General features: G+C 41.6%; 2 protein-coding genes across 4 annotated transcripts; both read right to left on the minus strand.

The window, feature by feature from the left end:
- Window positions 1-1,343: 1,343 nt before the first annotated feature.
- On the minus strand, window positions 1,344-8,484 carry LOC116614911. 3 transcript variants are annotated; one of them, XM_032376486.2, is made up of 8 exons: window positions 7,473-8,484; window positions 6,531-6,835; window positions 5,878-6,021; window positions 5,529-5,651; window positions 4,672-4,868; window positions 3,085-3,213; window positions 2,857-3,012; window positions 1,344-2,120 (listed from the first exon to the last, which is right to left on the minus strand). In XM_032376486.2, exons 1-8 carry the CDS (start codon window positions 7,718-7,720, stop codon window positions 1,941-1,943), a joined length of 1,482 nt encoding a protein of 493 aa, XP_032232377.2. In that variant the 5' UTR covers window positions 7,721-8,484; the 3' UTR covers window positions 1,344-1,940. The 3 variants fall into 3 exon arrangements, with proteins under 3 accessions (XP_032232377.2, XP_032232379.2, XP_032232380.2); XM_032376488.2 differs by lacking the exon at window positions 5,878-6,021; XM_032376489.2 differs by lacking the exons at window positions 5,529-5,651; window positions 5,878-6,021.
- Window positions 8,485-14,366: 5,882 nt separating this feature from the next.
- Window positions 14,367-18,676, minus strand: LOC5507773. The gene is made up of 14 exons (XM_048724771.1): window positions 18,585-18,676; window positions 18,447-18,511; window positions 17,831-18,201; window positions 17,379-17,546; window positions 17,185-17,298; window positions 16,975-17,103; window positions 16,797-16,893; window positions 16,464-16,682; window positions 15,992-16,371; window positions 15,736-15,903; window positions 15,395-15,505; window positions 15,136-15,249; window positions 14,747-14,837; window positions 14,367-14,551 (listed from the first exon to the last, which is right to left on the minus strand). The coding sequence occupies exons 2-14, from the start codon at window positions 18,502-18,504 to the stop codon at window positions 14,544-14,546; spliced, it is 2,028 nt and encodes a 675-aa protein (XP_048580728.1). The 5' UTR covers window positions 18,505-18,511; window positions 18,585-18,676; the 3' UTR covers window positions 14,367-14,543.
- Between the last annotated feature and the right edge of the window lie 66 nt (window positions 18,677-18,742).

The raw sequence follows: 18,742 nt of genomic DNA on the forward strand, positions 1-18,742 counted from the left end.
AGCCATAAATTACATTGTTTCCTTTTGCAGCTCCTTGCATTTAGCAGATGTCGACGGTACACTTTATACGAGGAAATTTTCATTTGATTTCGTGCCTTTTGTGCATTTTTTTAAAGACGGGAAAATTCATGGCGACATGAAATTCATGGCGATGGCGACATTTTCTAAGCGCGAAATCCAAGCTTACAGTATTCCGATACCGACTGTCTATATCCACCTTAGCTGTCAACACCTCAGTTTTTATTTCTTTTTAGTCGGACTTGGCTGCTACTGCTGCGAACGTAACTCCGTTCGGATTCCGAAAACAAAGCCAAAGAAGAAAGACGACGAGGACCGATTAAGTATCGATTCAGAGGAACACCCGCGTCACGAACTGGAAATATAACAAAGTACGAAACTAAAATGTAAACTTTTCCTCTCTCTTGCAGATGATATCGTTATAGATGCGTGTACAAGCTATTTTACTCAAATAATCAGCTTTGTCATGGCCATAGACTCTGAATCCGAGATGCACATTACAGTAGTCAACAACTAAGTCTGCCCTAAAAAAGACAGCTATATTCCATTGCTAAATTGTCAAATAATCTCTAAATTTTGTGTCTTGTTTCTATTTGCGTGACAATAGTGTCACGCAAGTCGGACCCAGGCCCTTTATGGCTGGTTTTCATATGATCGCAGCTAATTTGGCCGTACGATAAAAATCGCATTTCGACCGCAAAGGGGTTCCCATATAACCGCACTCGATTGCAGGGGGAGTTTCCTTATAGTCGCACACCATCGCAGGGTAAGTTTTCATATAATCGCACACGATCGCAGGGGGAGTTTCCATGTAATCGCACACGATCGCAGGCGGAGTTTGCATATAATCGCACACGATCGCAGGGGGAGTTTGCATATAATCGCACACGATCGCAGGCGGAGTTTCCAAATAATCGTACACGATCGCAGGGGGAGTTTGCATATAATCGCACACGATCGCAGGGAGAGTTTCCATATAATCGCACACCATCGCAGGGTAAGTTTTCATATAATCGCACACGATCGCAGGGGGAGTTTCCATGTAATCGCACACGATCGCAGGCGGAGTTTCCATATAATCGTACACGATCGCAGGGGGAGTTTCCATGTAATCGTACACGATCGCACGGGAAGTTTCCATATAGTCGTACACGATCGCACGGGGAGTTTCCATATAATCGTACACGATCGCAGGGAGAGTTTTCATATAATCGTACACGATCGCAGGGGTAATTTCGATATAATCGTACACGATCGCAGGGGGAGTTTGCATATAATCGCTCGCGATCGCATCTGTTGTACTGATCTGGAAATGGACAACTGTAGCTCAACCTGACAATTTTACTCGTTTTTAGGGGTTAATTCAAAACACTGCATTCAATATTATCATAAGTAAATAGTTTCCTATAAACTGTGAAAAAGTCTTCACACACAAAAAAGAATTTATCTGCTAAGAATTTTGGTGAGCAGAAATGTACACGCAGATCACATTTTTGACTTCCGGCAACGCTCATGTTTAAATAACTTGAGTGGTTTTCAAATACCCGTGAAATACTATTTAGTTAATTTAGTACTAATACACTGTAATGTTTTTGTTCTCTTTTGTTCTGGCTTAACTATTTAATTTTAACAATTACATTTTGTTGCACGGAATTTTGAAAACCCCTCTACAAATCTCGTGTAAAAAGGACGTAATTCATAATTAAATTCGTATGCATAAGTTACCATAACAATAACTAAGGGTTATTGTATATGATCTCACCATCTTTTTGTTGAAGCACAGGCGTTGAAGGAGTGTACAGTCATTATACGAGAAAGGGATAGTATTTGGAGATCCTTCAATAACTCCCTTTCGGCCAGTTGGGCCAAGGGTGCCCGCACACACCTTCCCTCCCCCATCCCCCCTCAAGGATCAAAAGAGATCAAGGATTAAAAAAATAGCTTTCGAGTAGAGACTCTACAGACTCGAATACCGAGTCCTTATAGTGGATACCGTCCCTAGTCCCCCCTGGGTATGATTGAGTCAGGGGGTACACGTCCAAAATTGTGATGTTATTCTTGCACATAACGGAGTTCGCGTACGCGTTATAGAGCTGCATACGCTGTAGAGAAACCAGAACATAGATCAGCGGCTAGAAGTGGGTTAACAGTGGCTAGAAGTGGGTTAACAGTGGGTAGAACACACTGGCGTAGGTTATCAATTGTGTATCTAATTTTAGCATAGAGTGCTGGAGTCCTGGACTCTCTATTTGCTGGTAAACGGTGGCCCACTGAGAAGGCGTAACGTTTGCATCCTAGACATCCAACAGATGTAATAGCCCGATTGTCAGGCTCTTTTTTCGTTTTCTATGAAGTATACATCGCGCGCCGAAAAAGAGTTTTATTTCTTTCCAATTTTAGAGAAATAAAATCGCCTATGATACCAAGGCTACAGATGCGATGGCTTCGAATCCTCAGCAGATCTCGGCTCCTGTGCTGCGTTTGCATTTTCATTTACCTAACAGAGGGGTGTCACAGGGGTGTCACAGGATAGGAACAAGATAAGTGGATAGAAGGACGAGGAGAGGGGATTTATAAATGGTGTGAACAAATAGGGTGGTTCAGATCCACGACGCCGTCAAGAGGACGCCGCCTCGCGCACGTTCGGTTGCGCGCGCACGCTGATTTTTGCTTGCGATCGCGTCCTGTTCAGGACGGCATTTCATGCATTTTCATGTCCTCTTCAGGACGGGACGCCGGCAAAGATCAGCGTGCGCGCGCAATCGAACGTGCGCGAAGGGGCGTCCTTTTGCCGGCGTTGTGGATCTAAATCACCCTAATTACAATAAGGAGCAGTACCTGGTTGGTGTTAAAGCGTTTGAATGCACCCATGATGTCAACATTCTGCACGTGAATCGCGGTACTGGTTTTCCAAACAGGCGTACCACTGTAGTGTGTCTTTATTTCGTTTGCCATTTCGTTGATAACCTTCTGGTAGTTGAGAAAGTTCGTGGTCTAAAAAGGAAAAAATAATGGCGATTACAAACTCGCTATGAACCCTTGCAAATATCGTTATCAATAAAGAACCTTGACGTAGTGTGCGCCGATGTTGAAGAGCAGTCCGCTGCTACTGCCCATGTATGGCTTTCTTGTGAAGTCACGAAAGAAACCCATGACTTTTGAGACGTTAAGAACAATGTCCTCACAAGTCTCCGTCTGTGAAGAGAAGGAAAGGAAACTTAAATACGCCATGGTGCACGCCTGAATTAAACGCCAAATCTGCATTTTTATCATTGGTGCCGCGAATCCCTCTATTGTTCTTACGATACCAAGTTCTCATGCCTACTCACTAGAACCAGGCACATCCGTTGTAGTAAACATCCCTACCCGCTCCTACTTCTCTACCCGCACTTATCAGCCTTCTTACCTCCTTGTCACCTCCCCTATGCCACGAATTGCGGTGGTTTCGCCCACGTTGTTGTATCGCCCACGTCTATAAGAGTTGTTTCGCCCACGCATCAAGAGTTGCTTCGCCCACTCACGGTTAAAAACTACGAGTTACTCTCGGGCTCTCTCATCAGAAAACATTTTGTTCGAACGTAATCGCGCTGCTTTAGAAAAATCAAAACTAATGGAATACTCTATCGTTCGCAACGATCCTTATGGCAAAAAAGCTTAGATATGTGGGTTTTTTTTGCCATAAAATATAGAGCGAGCGAAAACCGGCATGTTTCAGTCGCGGCCGACATGTCGTTGTTTTACAAAGACACTAGAACAACGATAGTGAACTCGCTCCTTCGGCGTGCGTACGGCTATGACCATTCCAGTGCTCTCCCGATTGCCACGATCTTTATGTCAAATTAAATCTCACTTTTAGAGGAATCTTTTTCGTGGGTCTGTTTGGTGCGCTTAATGAGCGAGAGTAAACCGGCATGTAAACACTAGAACAACGGTAGCGAACTCGCTTCTTTCGGCGTGCGTACGGCTATAACTATTCCAGTGCTCTCCCGATTGCCACGATCTTTATGTCAAATTAAATCTCACTTTTAGAGGAATCTTTTTCGGGGATCTGTTTGGTGCGATTTATGAGCGAGCGTAAACCGGCATATTTTAGTCGCCGCCGACATATAAACATGTTCTTGTTTTCCCCTATATATGAGCTTTAATTTGACATAAAGATCGTGGCAATCGGGACAGACCTAAAGAGTTATAGCCGTACGCACGCCGAAGGAGCGAGTTCATTGTTGTTGTTCTAGTGTCTTTGTAAAACAACGACTGAAATATGCCTGTTTACGCTCGCTCATAAACAAGCGCATCAAACAGAATCAGGCAGAATCCCACAGAATCCCACAGAGTAACTCGTATTTTTATCCGTGGGCGAAACACCTTGGAACGTGGGCGAATCAACTCTTGATGCGTGGGAGAAACTACTCTTATAGACGTGGGCGATACAACAACGTGGGCGAAACCACCTGTTACTTATCAGACTGTTACCAAACCATGCTACTTGTTTGAGGACGTTTAGGCTCATCCATCGTAGGACAAACTCCTTTCCGCTCCCCTCTTTCCGCCTACCTACCCTTTATCAGACTGTTAACAAACCATGCTACTTTTATGAGGGCGTTTAGGCCCATCCATCGTAGGATGGACCAATTTCAGACAGTGTTTACTAACCATACTATAAAGAACCTTGGGGTAGATCCAGTTGTAGGACACGGTGCAATTGTTGAAAACTTGAGAACACATGGTTCGTCGGCGATCAGACAGATCAAGAAAGAAATAGTAGTTGATGGAATCGCCATATATGGCGAAACTTCCTTTGTGTGGAAGGTGATGAAAATCTCTTCGCAATGTAGCGTCATCAGCGTAGTCTGTGTAGAAAAAAAGACAAATAAAAAAGGTGGGTGCAACTCCAAGGGTGAAAATATGAAACTGACATTTAAAGAGAAAAAAATATTGCTTTAGCCGCGGATCGAACTTTGCCAGATTGGCCTATATGAAAATAAAAATAGACCATACATCCAGACAAGCGCTGAATCATCGTATGGCAGCTAAAGCTTTACGGCTAGGCTGGAGATTTCGGCCCCAGCACCGCTATCTAGCGAACTGTGTAACACACAAGTACCAAAGGCACCCGCGCATTAATAGGGAGGCAATAACCAGGTTCCTAGCCCTTAAGACCTAAGTCTTATACGGTTACGCCACACACAGCTCGCTGTGACGTAGGGAAAAAAATATTAAAGTCTATACGGGCGTTTTGTGTCTCTTGGGAGTTTCCAAGACTGGCCTAAGCAATGATGAAATTATCATGCACGTGCATATTACTTCTTTTGTGCGCAAACCGCCAGAAATAATCGGGAAAATGCGGTATGCACATCAACTGAAATAGACAAGACTCTAATATTCGTTGATCGGGTAAAAATTGGGCAGTTGAAACAAGTGAACTCGTGATAATGGAGGACTTCAGACCCGTTACTTAAGACATCAAATCATCAGCGAGGCGACACAGTTTTTGTTTCTATTTCACGTGCCTTGTGCTGTGGTGTTCAAGTATGGCCGCCACTTGGCCCCAGTCCACCGTCCGTAGCCATCCCACATGGCGTGACAGCGGACCGGACACTCTCTCATTGCTGCGCGCATGTTATTCTGAAATTCTGCAACAAGCGACAAAGGTGCAGGTCAGAGGCGTTCAGGAAGATTAGTAACAACACGGACGCCACGAGAAAGTTATTCCTACAGCTCTGGCGTGTTAAAGCAAAAGACACTTTTTTTCCATGCCTTGTGCATATGGTTAAAGGTGTATTCACGTAAAATAGGGGTAATGTGTGGAGAGTTTCCTCAAGAAAATAATTCAATTTGAGGTAATCGAGAGTATCTTACCCATCTCGGTCCATCTTGGTCCCATGACCGTTATTTCGTACAGCTTCCCTTCCTTAGTGCGAAGCGGCTTGTTTATGTATACAGACATATCGGCGTATAGCGTGCTTGCCAAACTGACATTCTTATGCTTTCCTGAGCAATGAGCTTTGGGATATAATTAGTTTATGGATGTCTGAGATTTTTCTAAAACAAAAAATAGAAACCTAGAAGGGTCTAGAGGGATAGTTGCTTCTTCTTCGCACGCGTGTTTTTACATGGGAGCTTAATAACACAAAGTTACCTCAGAACTCGCGTAGTAGTTTTTATGGTTCCCTTAATGTTTCAATTCTCGGGAAGGATTTAGAGCCACAATTATTACGTTTTGGTTCTCAAGACACTGTTTACTGTATTAGAAAAAAAAATCAAGTCTGAAAATAATACATGAGAGATGATTGACAGGCGCGTTTCCAGGATTTGCCGAGGTGGGGGGGGGGGGGGGGGGGGAGGTAAATAGCATAGTATTTGAAGATTCCTTTATAAGAAATGAGCCACTTTTTGGAGACAAAGGGGGTACCCACCCTGCGCACCCCCCTGTGTACGCGACTGGTTGTATCTCGCCTTGGGCCCTCCACACAGGAAAAGAATATCGTGTTATAGTTTAAACGAGGTCTTACCTCTCTTGAACCAATCAATTGGTGGATCTCGTAAACCATCACACAAGGAATAATCCAGCGTTGCCTTGATCTCATATCGACCAGGTTCAACCAATAGAACCAATGCCTCGTATGTCCCATCATTCATATCAAGAACAGTAGCGGCCACCGAAGATGGACCGACCAGAGCAACACGCCAAGCATCACCCCCAAACGCCTTCCGAAGACCAGTCGAAGTTCGAGACTGTATGATAAATCTGCTGAATTCTTTAGCCGGACGGATATCGAATTTAACGATGGAACTATCTTCTGCACTTGTCTTGAATCTAATAGAGACATATTTTTTTATGTAATCTGCACCGAACAATATTCATTTTTTGGTGAACAATGCACTAGCGGACCAAGGGCGCAAGGATAGGTCACACAACTCTGAGAAGTGCGATTGATATATATGGTAAGAAATTTTATATTATTTTAAAGAAATACACACTGATATTACACGAGCCAAACTGCTAGTGTCAAAATCGGTGAAATACCATATTCTAAACCCCCCCCCCCCCCCAGTAATCGTTAGTATAAAAAAAATCCCTTTTTGGCTATGATACTTTTATTAAGAAATAATTGGCTGGATTTGCCACGCAGCCTCAACTTTGAGTGAGCGAGACTTGGAAAACAAAAAGGAAAATCCATACAACAACGGCGAATACGACAAAAACGGCAAAAAAATGCTCACAGGACAGACATCACTAGACGTTATCGCCTGATATTTGTCCTGTGAAAATGTACACGTGACCTGTGTTGGCCAATGAGCACGCGTGAAAATTCATCATTGGGATCACCTCCTCCTGTCTGACTGTCTAAGTGTAGCCCTCCCCCCTCCGCCCCCAAACATCACAAGTACCACGAGAAGATAAGCACCCACGGGCCTTCAATGGTAAACAGTGCAGAATAATATCATCATACCTCTCCATATGTTTTCTGAATTCGTCCGCATTCTCTGTAAAGTATTGGGTACAAGGCTTTATTATTGTTTTCCAGTCTACCCGGGCCTCCCTCTGTCGACACCAATGAGTGCCAAACTCCTGGTAAGGGGCCTGGCCATGAGTTCTGCCAAGCTTCCCATTTAAAACCACACTTATCCAGAGAAAGATAAGAATAAGACTTCCAGTTGCCATGAAGTGAAACAAAGTGTTTTTAAATCTCCGATACATATCCCAAGCCACAATATCTCAAGGCTTGAACTTGTCTCTTGCAAATCAATAAAAAAGGCAGCCCCTCAAGATCATCAAGTACTTTCGTTGAACACCAATTATTCTAGATAAGTTAAGGTCGTTGTTGAATCATAAGATATTTAGAAGAAACGTTTCTTCTCGTTGTTATTAATTAAGCTGTAAGTTTTTACGGTTCAATGAAGACACGACCTCTATGTGTGTCTTATAATTGCCGCCATCGTAGCTTCGGTCCTCATAAATGGCGCCACCCGCATTGCGTTTCCATACTCCAAGTCTTGGTTGATGAAGCGACATACATTACTGCTCTAGGGCAAAATATTTTGTCTCGCTTAACTTTTGGTCCTGGGTATATCCTTTGGACTGTTTGTTGTTTGTCACAAGCCACCGCATTAGTAGAAATCCTATATAGTCAGCGGTTATCAGCGCGGGCGCTCATTTTATTTTTTAATTGAACTGCGCATGTGCAGTTCAGATGTGATTTATTATTCAAAATGGCGGAAGAGAAGCGACTTCGCGAAGGAGACGGCTTTTATCGTCAACTTAACGAGACAAATTTGGGTGAACTGTTGTGGGGAGGCATTCAAAAAAGAAAAAAGACACGTAGGAATGGGGATCCAACATTTTATACCGTTGAAAGAGTTGTTTCACGGCAAATAAACAATGGAAAGGTAAGTTACCGGATAATTTTACCTTGCTTCTATTATAATAGTTCAGGTTCCACGCTTAACAATGTATTCCGAACCTTCAATTTACTTGATTACCTGACTACGATTATTTTCTGGTAGTTAAACGTTTTGGTTTAGCCCACTTAGATGTTGTAAATAGGCTGTAAAGAGTACCGAGATAGGTCTAGTGCATATGAACTTGTTATTCTATTTATTTATTTATTTATATATTGTAATCCGCAAAGCGTGAGCATGAGGCGGATATATAAAATTACAATAACAAAAGGAAATGAAATAAATGTAAAAGGAAAAAGAATACAAAATAAAGTAATAATGTAACACTACTGTCTCTTCATTTTAACATTATATGCAAAATTCACTGGATAACAGCTCCTTAAATTTAGCAAGAGTTGGTGCCTCTATTATGTTATTTGGCAGTAAGTTCCACTCTTTAAGCGAGCGGGTTAAAAAGCTAAATTTAGAAGTATTTGTGTTCGAAGGCAGGTTTATGAACCTCTTGGGGTGAGAGGAGCGAGTAGATTGCTTGCGAGTTTGTAGGAGATCTTTGGGAATATTTATGTTTACAAGGCCATACACCATTTTGTAGAACATAGTAAGTCTCGCCATCTTCCTTCGTAGCTGGAGGGAGGGCCATTTGAGTTCTTTTAGTAAGCCTGTCACAGTCCCTGGTTCATAAACGTAGCAGTTCTTTGCGAATCTTGCCGCTCTCCTTTGTACGCTCTCTAGGTCCTTTATTTGCTTCTGGACATGTGGATCCCACACACTAGAAGCAAATTCCACACGTGGGCGCACGAGGGTAGTGTACGCTCTTTCTCGAACAAAATCAGGGCAAGCCCCAAGATTTCTCCTTATAAAACCGAGTGATTTGTTAGCCTTTCCAACAATATTAGTGACATGAGTGTTCCAGTTCAGATTTGAGGACAACTCTACACCCAAGTATGGGTGGCTCTGAACAGCTTTTAATGGAGTCCCACCCAGCGTGTAATTATAAACAATGGGAGACTTGGATCTATGTATTCTGATAATATTACACTTGTCGGCGTTGAATGACATTTGCCATGTTTTAGACCATTTAAAAAGGAGATCAAGGTCTTTCTGAATAACTGCTGCACTCTGTGGGCCTTCGATTAGGCCATATAAGATGGTGTCATCCGCAAAAAGTCTAATACGTGAAGTAATCCCTGAGTTCAAGTATGACCAAAGAACATTAAATTGTCCTATTGTAGACACAATATCTCTTAAAGTGGACAGGATAAAGCGCCTATGAGAGTTCTTGGGTGGACGAAGATGATCTGAGTGCTGATCTTGTTAGGCATGTATTTTACAAAATTGCATCAGAAAGGATTCCCCTTTCTTTAGTGTCAGCGAAGCCTTTCGAGTTAGAAAAACGAGCAAGTCTTAAATCTTTTTTTGTTTTGTTTCCACCTTAGGAATTTTGACAGCCCACAAGTGGAGACTTCACGCCTTCAAGTCAATTTAGATCGGTTGAGAGAGGCGATGGAGGCAAAGCTTAAGAGAAGAACTAGGGTGCCTGTTTTAATAGAATTTCATCATGATTGCTTTCGATATTGTTTTAGTGGCAAGGGTATAAAATCAAGGGATGGGAAACATATTTTGCTTAGCAGCAATGATTTTAGGGTTTGTAATTTTCCAAGGGAGTGGGACGTATATCTAGATAAGAATGGGGATGGGGTTAAAATTTCGTATCCTGTCAAAATGAAAACCTTTTTAAGCAAATCTATTAAGTGCTATAAAGTAGTTGATAATTCTGTTGTAGAAGATAAACAAAGAATGTATACTGAGAAAATTACATTTGATTTTATTAGAGAACCTTTTACAATTTAAATATATACATGTAGAATAATAATGATAATATGTATATTTATATAGTGCCATATCACAATTACCTTCTGGCACTTTTAAAAGTATGATATTCTATTTACATATATAATTTACATTCTAGATATAGACTACTTTAATTACATACAGTAGATGACTATTCTCTTTGAGAATTTAGGAAAATCTCTACTAATTCAGCTTTACTTTTTTTGCTTAAGCCTTTTAAACCTCTGGCTTTTAAGTGTTCCCTCAACTGTTTGACAGTCATTGATTTGGGGTCTACTTGTTCAGGCTGGTCTACTTAGCGTTCCCCAACGGAAGTGTCTGCTGAAGTTGAGGGTTCCATGCCAGGGGTCTCAGTATTAGTTTTTCTCCTTTTTTGTCTGGTAGTTTTTATTTCTTCATTCCAGTAAGTACTTTTTTTTTCATATTTTCTCTTCTCTCTCTCCTTGTGTTTGAGTTTCCATTGTCTAAATTCTTGTTTAAGAATGTCCCCCACAGAATCCCATTTATTAGATTTGTGGAGGACAGATCTAGCTACATCGTTATTTTTTTTCAACCCCTTGTCCAGTAAATATTTTAATACATTTGTATTTTTCAACAAAAAAGGGAACATGGGCAAAAAGAATGTGCATGTAAGGAGTAACACGAGCCCTCTCGTAACCTTCTGACACAGTTCTGCATGAGCAAAACAAATCAATCCATTCCTTAACTTGGTCAGCAATTATTTCTGGCAAAATGTTAAGCTCCATGTTAGTAATTTGTATGTAAATATTATTAAAATCTCTCCACAGTTGAGTTACCTTATCCCTGCTGTCAGGGGTTAGCAAATCATGCAGTTTATCAGGCAATTGACTGAGAAGTGTTTTTTTGTTTGATCCTGTTAAACTTGTGAAATCATATTTACCACTTGATGACTTATCAGCATTTAGCTGTTCCCAAACATCGAAAGAAATTCCCAAAGACTATATGGTGGAAACTAGCTTTTTGAGATGGATACCTTTTCCCTCCCCTCTTTTTTTTTCAAAGTCATCCTTTTTATCTCTGTCAATTGCCTGATAGACAAGATTTTTAGTTAGTACATCTGTTACTCGCAGCATCAAGTGTAATTCGTCAACAATCACATGATCAAGCTCAATATTAAGGCTCTGCTCCACAACATTAATTATCTGTTGATTTCTTACATAGCTCTTTAATTTCCTTGACGAATCTTGACATTGGAGATTTATTAAAGGAATGAAAATCATTATCAATTTTCCAGCGATCATCCTTATGAATTTTACACCAAGCACATGCATAGTTAGCAGTTGCACCTTTAATACCAAGCATTAGTAACACAAATTTATAATCACCACCAAGAAAAAACTCCAAGTTAATTGTTTTATCATTGACTGTTAACTTACCAGAAGCAATGAAGTTGTTAACTGTTAATCAAAAGTGACACTAAAGGCTTCCTTTAAGGTGGTGTATGATTCGGAAGCATTAACAGCTGCAATGTTTCTGTTACCTTTAGCAGACATTAGGTGAGCTCCTGTTTGTAAAATAGAGAAAGTTAGAAAAATAAAATTGGAATTTCTTGTCATCCTTGCTCCATGTCCATTAGTTTTTACCTTAAGTGTCTCATTAGCATAATCAAAATAAGGATTATTGTCAAGAAAGTCAGCTGCATAAATGGTTAGAAGCTCAGCAAATGAACATTTTGAGCCAAGTTGATTATTAGGGAGGTCTTCAATGTGACAGAGATCATTGTAGTTATCTCTACACTGTTTGATTAGATAAGATTTTGGCAGACCATTCGAAATCGTTGAGAGCTCATGGTAAAAATTATCCCCAACACAATATTTGTCTAAGAGGAATAAAACCTCCTGTACTTGCCCCTTTTCATCATCACTAAGTCTATCATACTGAATGGTTCCTTGGCCATCTTCAGATTCAATTGATGTTGAAGCAGCACTCAGTTGATGGACCTGCCCAGATTCAGTTTCAGTGACACTTGCCGAAGTTACTTCAATACCAAAGGCTTTGGCAAACCATAGGGCAAGATTTGCTCTGCTAAGAAATTCTTTTAGAGTCCTCTGCTTGTTTTTAGCTTCATGCAGTGACTTCCCTTGGTATTGAAGATTCTGAGACCTCTCAAGCTGATCAATATAACTGGCAAGCTCTTTGTTTGTTTTTGAGAGGTCTTGTATAATGTTGTCCTTCCTCTTGGACTCCATGAGCACACTCTGCATTTCCTTGTAAAGTTCTGAGGATCTTGCTTCCAGATTATGGCATCTAGCTTTCCAGTTGACAATTTCATCCTGGAGTTTTTTTACAGGTTCTGTATGGCCTTGAAAGACATGGAACTTCTTTGAAAGTTCATCTAATCTCATTCTTGCCATGCTTCTAGATGCCCTGTACTTCTGTACAATTATTGCACAGTTTTTTCGTAAACTGTCATTTATTTCTCTTCTAACATTGCCGTCAGAGGAAAAACAGAAGCAACATTCAGGCAGAGAATGTTCTAAAAGTGCCACAAATGGGTATTTGAGGAGTAATTTGCTTTTTTCTTCCTCACTTCCGGTAGAATTTTCAACTTGGCGAAAAAAACTTTGTACACGCTCATGCCAGATTTTAAACAGAGATAGGGTATATCCAAGGCGAAAATAACCTTTCTAGCAGAGGATTTTGCAGCGTATGATAAATTGGCTCGCTTATTTTGATATTTCGTAGCTCTTGAGCTTGAATTTTACCGAAAAGGTCCGACATTGCGTAAGTAATCTAGATATCCTTTCTAGGTTTGGAATACTTAATAACCTGAAAATAGAACAAAGGCTAGGTCACAAAGCATTAAACAGTTTGCACTGTGGGAACAAGATGGCCGAACATAAACAGCCTTTGCTTCTACCGAAAATATGGCTTGATTCTTGCCGAAATGGACCTCGGAGTGTTATTGTTCTTCTCTATATGGACTCAACAAATATTGAACATTTTCAGACTCATTTGCGAACAAGATTTTAATCAAGTATGGAGGAATTATTTTGACTTTTAGCGAGTACTATATCTTCGTGTTCGAACTCGACGTTTGCAAATGGAGGAGGATGTACTATCGAGCGAGAGGAACGGCCTGTGTATTGCGACTCGAGCACATTTTAGAGGCAAGCATGGCGGAAATAAGTAAATAAAGGTATCGGCGTTTGAAGGGGAATGCGAACAGTTTATTTTCATCGAAATCGTGTGTAATTTCTACCATATACCAATGAAGTTGTATTGTTGATAGTCTGCCGTTTGCAACCGTAAAAGGTTTAACGGCTTTCTCAATAAAACCGAGTAAAGTATACTAGCGTTTGTATTCTCATACAGTTCTCTATATGTAAGGTGATCGCAGAAATATATTTAAAGTCCAACAAGGAAAGCAGCGCGCATGCTCGGCCATGCTGTATAGAATTTCTGCTAATGGGTCAGGTACAAGGCGCACAGAGCGCATGCGCGCCTTCCACCTGCGAAACGTGAATGACCTGTGACCATGGTATAGTAGATCTAATGTTTTTAAGGTTGATAATTAAGCTTTGTTAAAAGTGTCCATTGTTTCTTCAGCAAGAGGAAGTTGACTATGAAACGAATTAACACCCGGTAAAGCTAAAAGTTTCGAAGTGCTCCTTTTCTTTAATCATAATTTTTCCGAGCTTTTTGTAAAATAGAGATATTTGATACAATCACAATAGATATTTAACTGTTCAATCAAAAGGTTCTTAAAAGAATTTGATGGTCGATGTAGTAGTCGGCTGATTATTTCAAAGTATTATTCGCCTTTTATGGAGTAGCAAAAGCTTGTTTGCAATATGGCTGGTCAATAGTCCATAATCTTCTAGGAGGGATGTAATTTTATTGCTTCTTTAGCATGTATTTCTTTAAACATCGTGTAAAGATTTGTCTCAAGTAGGAACTAGGGTCTATATGGAAAAAGGCCGAGAGGATAGGGGGGTGGTGTGGGGCAAGGGCTGATTCCGGGTCTAAAGAATCCAGTGAGGTGGAGGGGTGGTGGCTATGTGTTATCATGTCAGAAATACCACGTTGTATTGTATAATCTATATGTCGGGGACAAAAAGTGTAAAAGGATGTTTTGTAATGAATGATTTTATTAGAATAGTCTTTCTATAGTTATATAAATATTTTTCGATAAATAAATAATACATCTATTTGCATCTATTTCCCTCTATTAGATCTGGCCATATGTAAAATCCGTTTTTCGTTCTGAAAATATTACATTGGCAGTGAACTGGTCGAGTCAAGAACATCTATGACCCTGAAAAGTAAATTGCATAAATCAGTATGATTACTCAAAGCTACAGGTTTTTTTTTTTTTTACAGTTTATAGTGTAGCAAAATACATGCTACGAGTAAACAGTCTTGAGGTGTCAAATAGACATGAACTAGAATTGGATAATTTTTGTAATGCATATATTTATCGTTTCATTTGATTTCCGAATGCGAGGCTTACCGATGATGAGAGAGGTGACCTCGACGGGGTCGTAACCGTTCGGTGTGTGCAGCTCCTTGGTGCAGATCTTGGTGCTGTTAGTTGTGATGTACTGCGGAGCAATAGCGAAAGTCTTGAGGATTGGTGGCGTATACTTAGCGATGATTGGAAATCAAGTAGTTTATTTTTGGGTTCAGGGCACTAGGGGGTGAAAGTGTGATAATGTGCCAAAGACGAACTTATTTTACACCTAACGATAGGTGTTAGGTACTATAATAATCTTTTTTTTGCGCAAGTAGTCTGCGCAGAGTTGTGTTTCCTGTGTTCCAGGTGACGGTGGTAGCTCTATATCTGGATGATATCAAACGAACTATAACAAGATTTATGGGATCTTTTGCGTAATGGCTCACCTCTACCCAAGATGCAATGCTGTTATACTCCGGGATCACGCCTTGTGACGTGCTGTGCCCTGACGTCACTATCATTGTGGGCGGGGACGTGTAGTTTCCGTTTAAAGCCATCACCTACAAACAGCAGCGAAGTTTAACACAATAATTTGTCATTGATTTGAAGATTCTCTTGTTCAGCAAAATGAACTAAGTTATTTATATTTTGGCGATAGCGAACTACAGACGAATGACTTTTATATATTCTTTTTTTTTAAAGTACCTGACAGAATGCGTTATTGTCGGCAGCAAGGGGAAGACCCAGATTTGGGAATGCGAGGGTCCTCTTTTCAGCCAGGAAGGTAGATGGTAACGTCTCGTATGCCATCCAGTTCTATGGACGAGAAAATGTCAGGACTAAAAGACTAAAAGTAATTCTTTCGATCAGTTTATGTATTTATTTTTAACACCCAAGTATTTAAATTTCGATATAAACTCAGTAATAGTTTAAGTTTAGGCCAAACGTCATGTTTCTAGGATGCAAATAAACCAGGTCGATTACATGTTTATCTAAAACCTTGTCCTTTTATGTACTATTGTTTGAAGTGTTCTAGCTCGACATACCACGCTAATGCTGCTGTGCAGACCGTCGAAGTTTTGCATTTCTCGCAGACAGATACGGAAAGACGAGGTGGTGACGTCCTCAACCCACGTGGTCGCTGCATCGTGTTTCTGACCAATCACCGCGTGCTGGGCTGACGTAATGATGTATGGCTTGCTCGAGAACTTGCCCTGAAAACCACAAGGTACCGAGTGTTATATCTACCTTTTGAATGCAATAGATTTTTAGTCAGTTGCTTAAATCTATTGCGTTACTTACGGAAGGTAGCGTGACAGACTTGCAGTACGTCCCATCCCACCAGTTCTCCATGCTCTCCTCGCCCGCCACAGCCCCTGCGGGGGATCCTTGGTACGCGATGTAGTCGATATAAGTGTTGCCTCCGTCCGGCGTGGCCCGGTCCGTGCGTCCGGCTTTTAGTGCGCACACAGTGAAGTTGGTAAGTCCGACGTTCTCTGCCCAGACGACGGCAGCGTCGTGTATGTAAGGCGAGCTGGGCGCGTGCGAGTAATAGTTGATGCTGGCCTGCACGTGCACGTGGTAGTGCGGTAGGAATGTGGGGGCGGCGTAGGGCACGGTGTTGCACTGTACGTCTGTAGTATCCAGGGTGAGAAGAACGCGGCCACGGTGCAAAATGAAAGCTGAAGAAAACATAACTCAATGAGTATACCAAATGGTTGCAGCTTCCATCAAGGCTACACTGGGCTGAGTTGAGGAGGATCGTCATACTTACGGAAGCAAGGTCCCATGTGACGGATACCAATGGTCTGTGTCTGGTCGCACATGGCTTTCTGGTGGGTGCACTCGTTGGTGTACGTGACGTTGTCTTCTCCACATCTCTGGTTCTCATATGTTGCACAGTTGTGCGGGCAGATGCAGCGAGCATCCTTGGGCCCGAATGCCTGGCATACGGCAAAGAAATCGCACGTGACCTCGATACAAGGATCAAGGTCTAAAAAGACAAGTTGTTATTAGTTATGCATTAGAATAACTGGCTCATGGTTCTCTGTTCAGAAGCAAGTGAAAAAGATGTAGATAAAAAGTTCCCGACGCAAGATGTACTTACTGCCGATGGCGAGGTACTCGATGTCCACGGGGTCGTGGTGACCGTCAAAAGGCTGAATGTCCTTCATACACACCTTGAACCCAGTTTTGTTCACCGACTAACAGAGGTGAGATAAATATAAGTTTGGCATCAAGGTGCAAAGCAAAACACAGATGTGCATATAGATTTACAAACCTACCTCAATCCACTCAGTGATGGCGTTATTATCCGGGGAGATGGCTTTAGGGTTGGTTTGCAAGTTAGTGGTGTGATGAGCTGTGGTTATCAACACTGGGGCGGCGTAAAATTCATTACTGAACGTCACATCCTGTCAATAAGCAGCATAGGAATTTGTTAACAGCTGAGAAAGAGTGCTAGCAACCAGTGTAACAATAGCAGGAGTGGTTACCTTGCAGAAGCTGTATCTCGTACTGGCCGTCAGGTCTTCAGTGTTTGGCAGTGTGACCGAAGTGCCTATCCGGACGGCCCATCCTGAGGGGATACCTTTGAGGGCAAGCCAATCCTAGAATAGATAAAGAACATGCTTGTCGAAAACACGGCCACTTCACGCACGACATAATAGTCAGCAAAGTGCAATCGTACCACTTTGATGTTCTGATGAACTCCGTCAAAGTTCTTTAGCTCCCGCAAGCAAATCTTGAAGGCATATCGAGTGGCGCCCTCCGCCCACACGCTCGCTGCATCATGGGAGTTACTTAGCGGGTCAATGTGGACAGCGGTTACAAACACGTGCGGAGTTGTCGAAAATGTCTGGAAAAAAAGTCAATGTTTTTCAGCCTGGCCATGCGACGGTGTTTTATGGTTTTTTAAAAGCGTGCTGTAGCTTTCATTTCCGTTGTCCGTGTCCAAACTATTAATGGCACTTCACTGTACCGGACTTGAATAGTTGTTATTTTATAAAATGGAACGTTGTGCAAGAATTATAATAAAGATCATAGTTGATTGACATTCTTACTGTCTACCTTCTAATTGAAGAATTGGAAATTAAATCTAGTTACTTAACTAAGGTTTTGATGGGTATTTAGAGCACATACCACTCCGATGAAGTCCACATCAACGCACTCGGTTCCCGCTGTAAACAAGGGCACGACGGCAGTTCCCGCCAAACCATTTTCGGGATTGCCCGCAAAAGCCATCCACTGTAGTGTGACAGCTCTTGTGGAAGTGATCTCAGCCGAAGTCTCAACACAGGAGGTGAAACCGGAAGGAGTGACATTCTCGACCCAGCCCACCGCTGGTTCGTAGGTCGGTCCAGGTAGGTCAGTCATATACAGAGAGATCTGTACGTGGATTCCAGCTGTGACGTCCGCAGACGAAAATGCCGGCGAGAATGCGAAAGACTTGCACTGGAATTCAGACGGTCCAATGGCGAAAGTTCCACATCCGTACAAGATCGCACCATCAACTGAGGAACAAAAAGTTAGAAATATAAAAATATAAAAGTTCTCTTGGTGTTGTAATCTAAATACCCGCTTTGCAAGACAAAATCTCTTGTTATTTCTCCCCGATAGTCTGGACTTTTAATATTGTCCTTTCTTTAAACCAGAAGAACGCAAAAAGGCGCCCAGTTTCTAAAAAAGCTGCATGATAAGTGTTTCGTCTGTTGAGTACCATGTCTATGGAGTAACCTTTCAAAAAGTGTGAACTTACCAGGCCTTACTGCTACAAGTGCAGTCAACAGAAAGCCAAGGAGAGCAATGGAACCCATGACGAACCTGGAACAAGAAACGAGAGGGATTGTTGAAGATAGATAGCAGAGCGGGTGGAAATTCGTCTAGTAATACTCACTTTCGGTTGCAAGGACAAAGAAGGTATTCAGAGAGCGAAGTGATCGACTCTCTCACAGAGAGATTTTATATCCTGCGAGATGTGAAATGGGCATGCTGGAATTGACACGTCGATCGAATGAAATTAATCATTTACCAGAAATCACAAAGAGGCCTCGT

Source organism: Nematostella vectensis, chromosome 3 (assembly GCF_932526225.1).
Source record: "Nematostella vectensis chromosome 3, jaNemVect1.1, whole genome shotgun sequence".
Classification (NCBI taxonomy): domain Eukaryota; kingdom Metazoa; phylum Cnidaria; class Anthozoa; order Actiniaria; family Edwardsiidae; genus Nematostella; species Nematostella vectensis.